The sequence below is a fragment of the Quercus robur genome, chromosome 11 (assembly GCF_932294415.1).
Source record: "Quercus robur chromosome 11, dhQueRobu3.1, whole genome shotgun sequence".
Lineage (NCBI taxonomy): Eukaryota > Viridiplantae > Streptophyta > Magnoliopsida > Fagales > Fagaceae > Quercus > Quercus robur.
In genome coordinates this window covers 55,879,125-55,887,486 of record NC_065544.1, presented here as the reverse complement: position 1 = coordinate 55,887,486, position 8,362 = coordinate 55,879,125, and the positions used below count along the sequence as shown (strand labels likewise).

General features: G+C 34.3%; 1 protein-coding gene across 1 annotated transcript; it reads right to left on the bottom strand.

The window, feature by feature from the left end:
* Window positions 1–3,822: 3,822 nt before the first annotated feature.
* Window positions 3,823–5,393, bottom strand: LOC126706951 (probable anion transporter 5). Its single transcript, XM_050406542.1, has one exon. It carries the CDS (start codon window positions 5,340–5,342, stop codon window positions 3,918–3,920), a length of 1,425 nt encoding a protein of 474 aa, XP_050262499.1. The 5' UTR covers window positions 5,343–5,393; the 3' UTR covers window positions 3,823–3,917.
* Between the last annotated feature and the right edge of the window lie 2,969 nt (window positions 5,394–8,362).

The window sequence follows — 8,362 nt, the reverse complement described above, 5'->3', positions numbered from 1 at the left end:
TGCGCAGTGAAGACAACAAGACAGGCCAACCAGAGTTCAACTAATAAGCAATTACCATAATCAATCAAGGTTAAATCAATGAAGCTTTTTGGCTTTGTTATTAGTTATTACTTATTACTCTTTAAGATGGAGTTTATGTCGGTTTTATTCATAGTAATTTTCTTTTGGATTCCTAATTATCTCGGGCATATTCCCACTTGGTATAATGGGAAAATTAGTAGATACTTTTCATATTACAGTAATGTATTACACCTTCCTCTCATGTAAATAGATGATCTTACCATGACTTTAATTATTCGGACTTATTATTATATGTGAAGATGTCCTCGATATATCAGGTGTATAAAACACCCCATGTTCTATGTTTGTAGGGTCCACTTTAATGTGAGGGGAGCATTATACCTCATTACATCTTATAAAACCTGTTTGTGAAGCCTATAACTGTATGAAACACATAATGTGAGAGAGAAAATACATATACAGGGATAATGTATTTCTTGCATCAAATATATGAATCATATGTGAATCCACCATTAGAAATATGTGGTTAAATATTAAATTATCGATTATCCCATTGGTTTAAGTTTTTGGGATAATCGATAATTTAACATAGTATCAAAGGAAGAAACACTAAGAGGCTGTTTGGCCATCATTTTTTGGTCACTCAATTTCCGTCACTTATCACTCATCACTCATCAGTTTAAATACCAAGGCTGTTTGGCATCATCACTCACTTTCCATCACTCAATATTTTTCACACTATTTGTGAGCCCCATACCTATCACTGGTGCAACTTTTTTTTTTTTCTTTCTTTCTTTAGTACCCTATCTCACCGAACCTAGTTGTAAAAAAAAAAAAAAAAAAAAAAAAAGGAAACAAAGGAACCCAAAATAGATCGAACAGCCAACCCAGAGAAGAAAGGAAAAAAAAGTGTCAAATGTCAAAAGTTGCGACTGAGTACTGTTTGTGGGTCCCCTATGTGTATTTAATTATAATATTACCATTGAGTTATGAGTTATGGAAACTGAAAACAGCCAAAATGTGTTTTCAGTTTCCATAACTCATAACTCAAAAATTAGAGAATTGAGTGATGGAAACAGAGTTATGGAAACAGAGTTACCGTTTGCCAAACGAACAATGAGCTATGGGTCCCACCATTTTTGAGTTATGAGTTATGAAAACAGAGAATTGAGTTATGAAAATCACTTATCCAAACAGCCTCTGAGTTTGAAGCTTTTGAGACGATCGATAATTTAACATCCACAAATTATAAAAAGAATAATGTATATATCAAAAGTTTGAAATAATTATGGATGTATATTGGATACATGAGATATTTATTTTTTTAGTTAGTAGGTGGGACATGATGACATTTGACTTTTGTGGTGATGATGATATTTGCTATGCTATTAAAAGAAAATGGGAAACGTGCTTGGATTATGATTACATGTGAGGGTGAGAGGAACGGTTTAAGATGTTGTCTCTTTGAGTGGCACAGCCACTTTCTTCTCCAAGATGGTCAAATGAATTGGAGCTTGGAGCCTGTAGTTGTGGTTTTACTTTTCACGTTCTAAATGTTTCTCTTTTTCTCCTTTGTGTTTGTCCAAAGGAATCTATAGAGTACATTCTGCGTTATGGGTTAGGAGTTAGGATCCTCTTCAGAGACTTCACTTTCATCAGTGGATTTGTTGAACAAAATGCTAGGGGACCACTGGAGCAATCAATTCTGAAATGTGACAATAATTAAAAATTGTTAACAATGTCTTGCCCATATAAGATGTAACTATGCCTATGACATGTAGGTTTGTTGGTAGAAACAAGCACCGACATCAAATTTCTGTGTATGTAAATGTAAAGCATTGGATCAAATGGTAAAACTTAGATACTGTTACATATACCATAATTGATCAATACATTATGAAATGTGTTATCTTTATTCGAGAATAATTATATTAATCTATGTGGTTCATTGATAAATGTCATCATATATTTGAGTTTTATTAAAAATCTAAGATACAACAAATCTAAGGAATTGTTTGTCATCAAAATATTTCAAGCTATTTTGATGTTGCAAGTTGCAAGAAGAGCACAGACAATTCAGCAACATGTGAGCAGCCAAATATATTGGCAGGTGGGGAATATTATTATTAGGTGGAATAGACAGGGCAAGTGGTGGTCCTTGTCAGCTCTAAATTTCAAAGACATCTGCAAGGGTCTCTCAATGGAAGCTCCACCATGTTCTTTTAAAAAGGATCAATTGTCCTAAACATCATAAATTACTGTATTTCATAAGGACCTATGTTTCTAAAGCTTGTAGGGCATATCTAAATTTAACCAAAATACTAGTGACAGTTGCTTGAAAGCGACGCCCGTCTGCACATGTCATATGTAAAAATTCGTGTATGATTAAGCACAAGAACTTACTCTTTTTTTAAAATAAATATTTTATATAACCACTTCACATGTCACACCTACTTTCTTACCATTTACTATCTTCATCATCAGGAAATGCAAATATTGCATTTAGGCCATTTTGCATGGACTAATGCAAGTACTCTTATATGCCTATTTTATTTGTATCATTGGATAAATAATGGTAGAGATATTTATTCAAATAAACTAGTTTGAATTAGGATTAGTTTCTATTGATAAATAATAGAAAAGTATTTGTTTTTATCAATTTTAGAGGTTTTGGTTCCCTTAAAGCAACCAACACAAAAATTGGGTACTCAGCAGTGAACGCTAACACTCTATCTAATATAATTATGGCCTTTGAAGTTTGAATTGCTGGCTAAATGGATGCATAGTTATCAAGGCCCTAGTTTTTAATCAATTAATCCATTCAAACCCGATTAAAGTTTTATCTATGAGGTATTTCATTTTGTAACGTGATATATAGCAATAAGAAAATGAAGAAAAAGTGTCCGGTCAATCTAATTAGGTGTAAGAGTGAATTAAAAATTAATATTATATTTTAAGAACAAGATAAAGAATATAATTTAAGATAAAGATAAAGAATGAACTCGTGGAGTGCGTGTGTAATTATTAATTAAAAAAAAAAAAAAAAAAGCATGTATAACAAAACAAGCCATGTGTGTAACACTCTGGCATCAACTGCCTAGAATTTGACATTTCTGGGATGAGATAACCAAATCAAATCTCCCTTTTTTTTCTTTTCCTTTTTTGCTGAATAACCTAATGAATCTCATATTTTAACAGATTCGTCTGCATAATCATTAACCGAACATTTCAATGTTACAAAAACTGTCCTTGGTAATATTTCTTCTGCCCATAAGTGCTGTCCTTGTCTTATAGGTCCTTTACACAAGGTAAGGACCCCAAAACAAGCACCTGTAAAGTGCTTCTATCATTTCTTTTGGTTCACTATCTATCAATTTCAAATTCTTTAAGACAATTTTAAATGACACTTCATGGCTTGAAGAATATACAGCAAAAAGAAATAATTCATATAAGTGACATCTTAGCCACATTCAAGTTTAAGGTGAAGGATGCTTGATAACAATTCTAGGCATTCAGAAGTCTAAAACTAGAAATTGGAGTTTGTGTTCCTTCCACTGAAGATTTAGGGATTGTACAATTAACATGTCTGATTCACCATATGGTTGCCCAGGTTTGCACAGCTCCAGAAAATGCACCTTGATTTTCTGTATGGTGTCAACTTTGCTTGAACATGTTTGAAAAGAGGAAATATTTCATTTGCCTAAACTAAGCCTACTTAATTGTATTGTAGAGATCAGAAAAGCATGGGCAAATGAGCCCAATTTAATTCACAAGAAAAATCAACAAGTGATTTTTCTAATATTTAAACCAGTCAATCTTGAATTCTTTCACTTTATAGGTTTAATTTACACACTTGTATATATAATGAGCCGTATGACAATTACAACAAGCTTACCTCAGTCGAAAATCCTCTCTCCAGTTGAGAGTAATAAAAATCCAAGTGAGCTGATGATGCAGAGCACCCCCGGTATCATGAACACTGATTTCCAGCTTTCTGGACTCAAAAGATCTGAATTATCAGTTTTAGCAGCTTCAAGAAGCCGCCCAGTAAAATCAACTCCAATAATGCCAGCTAATGTTCCAGCAGTGTTAGAAACTCCCATCACAATTCCTGCATATCTTGGAGCAATATCCATGTGATTCACAGCAAATCCAGCTCTTCCTAGTGCCAGGAAACCAAGTGCCATAGAAGAACAAAAGACAGCCCCAACAGAAGTGTGGAAAATAGGAAGTGCCACCAATGCAACAGAAGCAACTACAAATCCTATTGTGTTTAGGAACTTCCTGGTTCCAGTCACAGACAAGATCCTATTGGTGATCAAGTGGTCAGCAATTACCCCACCAACATTTGAGAAGATAAACATGTTAAGAAAAGGTATCATCTTATAAAAGCCCATTTCCTGAAGACTAAGCTGGAGGCCTTTTTCAAAATATGTTGGCAGCCAATTCATCAACACATATAATGTATAATGGAATGTGAAATTGTTTGCCACAATTGCCCAAACGGGTAAGCTGACTAAAATGCTCTTCCATGGTATTTTAGCACTTCTGATAGAACCTCCTCCATTCTCCACTTTGATCTTCTGACTCTCTTTTATTGACGAAAATAACTGCCCAAAACCAGCAGCATTGGATTTTGGATGCTCAGGCAAAGGAGGGTCACTGGCATAGCTTAACCAAAGCACTGACCATACAGCACCCAATGCTGCTTCAGCAAGAAAAACATATCTTGGGCCTCTGAGCTTCACAAGGCTTGGGAGGACAAGCATTCCTGCAGCTGCACCCAGGTACATCCCAGATGTTGCAAGAGAAACACATCTAGACCTCTCATGAGGTTGAACCCACTGTGCTAACACAGTGTGGATGGATGGGAAGATAAACCCTTGTGCCATGCCTACAAGAAAGCGGGCTATCACCAAAACTATGACATGATTTGGATCTGTTGGGACAAAACCACAAGTTAACGACCATAACATAAATGAGACGAGGAGAACACATCTTCCCCCTACTCTCTGAGCTGCCCATCCTCCTGCCACTTGTGAACAGGCATATCCATAGTAGAATGTAGAAAGTATTGAACCTTTAATTGATTGGTTTACACCAGCAGCATCAGCCTCGACAGTGTATGCAATTGAGAAGCCCACGCGTTCTACATAGCAAATAAACGTACTGATGAAGGTTAAAAGGACAATCATGTAACGCTTAGGGAGTTTCATCCTCCTCAATAGTTGTTCTTTTGTGGAAGAACCACGTTTATTTCCACTATTCCCTCTGCCAATAAGCCTTATTTCCCGAAGCTCATGTCTTATCAATCTTAACATGAAGTTCTTCAGGAGAAGATGGCAGCAATTTCATGCCCTAACAAACCTCTGTTGAAGAAGATGGCCTAGAAAGAAAAAAAAAATAGACATAATAAAAGGAATATCTATGTCATTTATATCAGCATGTATGCAGATATCAAGGCACTATCAACATGCAAAACATGTTCAAATTGTTTAAAGGAATGTAACAGGCTATCAAACCTTGTAACTAAACAACTCATAAAATTTAACAGATACTATTTGATGTGCCCGGCATGTTGGAAGAACTGGCCATTTCAATGGACCCACCTCTCAACCAGGTGAATCCTTGAGTAAAAACCAGATGCAAGTTATTTGAATGCATCAATTCAATACACCCACTTCTTCTCACTCGGCTAGAAGCAAATGGCAAATGATCCCAAACATTTGTTAGAATTACTTTTACAATCATCTGAGGAATTGCTTATTAGTGCACTATCAGCAGGGAGTCATCACCCAACAACAACCTACCTTATTAGTCCCAAAATTTTGAGGTTAGTTATGGTTATGGATCCTCAAAAGACTAATCAAGGAAATGGTGGATCCATTAACAATAAAGTGACTAACTTTTACATCGGTGGTAAACCTACCACAACCCTCCACCACGCTCAAGACTAGCTTTGAACAAATATATGAGACTAAACACATAAGGACAAAGCTTGGCTCCAAACTAATTTGGAACTATTTTTTTCAACCTATTTCATGACGATTTATAAGACTATTCATGTATATTTAAACAAGTCACATGACTCACTAGAAAAGTCATGTCATTAAAACTACACATGAATGGTTTCTTCAATAACCACATCATGGGGTTGGAACAAGGTAGCTCCAAACCAATTTCGAGCCAAAGTTTTTCCAACGTGGAATTAGTACCTTAAAAAAGGTTTTATATGTAAAACAACAATTTCAATGATTAAGCATTCATGATTATGATTACAAAATTCCATAATCTCCCAATGTTGGATGAATTCTCCAATACATTGTTGCACTGTTGTAGTTATGGATTCTGTCTCTCTACCCTCCTTTTTCCACCTCAAAAAGAAGTTTCGAAGATATTAAACCAGCTCAATATGTGCTTGTCTTACCTTTAAACGACTGTTTTTTAAGCCTAAGAACAACAAACCACGCATTGGAATTATTCATTCGATCAAAGTAAATAACAGAAAAAATTATTTTTTTTCCCCTTTTGTGTTTAAATATGACAAACAAATTGTAGGCATGCCCAAGAATATTTAAAAAAACAGCTCCGAACAAAACACTTTCAAGCTTCAATGAGTGACACGTAGTAAAAGATGCAAACCTTGATGACAGAATATATTGCGGCTCTAAAACTGACTTTCTGTGCTTTGCCTTCATGTCCCATACCCACCCAAGTTTTCCATATTAGATGGCAACATATGTACAAGAACTCTTTTGATCACATTCAGGTGGGAACTTTTTATTACTGTTTTCCAGTCTGTGTAGGTTTGATTTTTGTTATTCTAACGTAAACAAATTCAGATTTAGTCCTCAAATGTCAAAATGGTAATAATTTAGGGATAAAACTTAGCTCCAAACCCATTTAGAGTTGTTTTCCTCAAATTCACTATGTGGCTATTGAAGAGACTAATTTGGGGACGACAAAAATGACCTACCCCACTCCACCTTAAACAGATTTTCCCCAACCCAAAGAGGTGATCTGTGGGTACAGGTTTTGCACATGCTCCCTTGAATGTGTGAATACAAATATTATTTAATACATATTTCACTTATTTATACGATACATATAACATTTTCTATACATATCTTAGTTATACATTTTTTAGTATTAATTATCTTCAAAAACACTTGTGTCTACTTCTGTTTTAGTACTTTCTTAGTCACCCTTTTTCCTTTATCTTATCAATGTCAAAGCAATCTCATTAATATTAGTAAAACATTTCTAACATGGCCCAAACTTGACTTGCCCTACTACCACCTTGTACAAGTTTTCCCCACCTTAAAGAGGAGGCAAGGCAGGAATGGGACACCCATGATTCGACCTCACCCTGCTCCATTGCCATTAATCCTTAGAAGCCATCCATATGTAGTTTGATTATGACTTGTTGAATGAGTTATGTAACTTGTTTAAATAGTACATATTAATAGTTTTATAAATTGTTACATAGCCAAACAAGTTTAGAGCCTAATAATGTCCATAATTTAGTAACTCAATCTTTCTTCTTCTTCTTCTTTTTTACTTGACTAACGAGATACTAGTTACCGTAATTTTTTAAATACCAAAGCTGAACCAAAACCATAAAAGGACAAAAATGGGAATAGCTCATATATAAGGAACAAAAATCAAATTAACCCATAGATGAAAGGACAAAATTGTTCAATCTTTGAAATCTCAAGAATCAAATTTGGATCTTATAGATTTGAAAAATCAGAATTGAACTTAGCTCAAATTTCAAGGACTAAAAGTATAACATTTTACCATATTTGTTTTCCTTTTCACATCGTTTTCTCTGGCTTGTTTTGGTTTTCATTTTCAAAAATGAAAAACCATGCGTAGAAAAGGAAACGCATCAAAAAGCATGCCATGTTTGTGTGTGTGTTAGGTAGATGTTGTAGAAAACATGCACTTTTCTTTCATCTGTTTGATGCATATTTATTGGCTCATAAAAATAAGAAACACGTTTTGAATTGCCTCTTCTCCATCTGTTTTCTATTAACTTATGACTTATGTTGAATTATCAGATGAGAACAAATTGTATTATTAACCTTTTCAAGTTAGGCATTGTTTAACTTATATGTAAATCTATGGTTGTTTAACTTATATGTAAATCTATGGTTAGACTACATTATCTCTTTATTTTTTATATGCATGAGAAACATCGAGACTATTTCATCTATAAAAATATTAAAATTTAAGTGTTTTTTTTCTTCTAACTTTAAAATTCTACACAAAATATAAGTTAGGGAAATTACATCCTATTAATAATAAATTTAGTTTGTATATATAAAATACAGAGAGC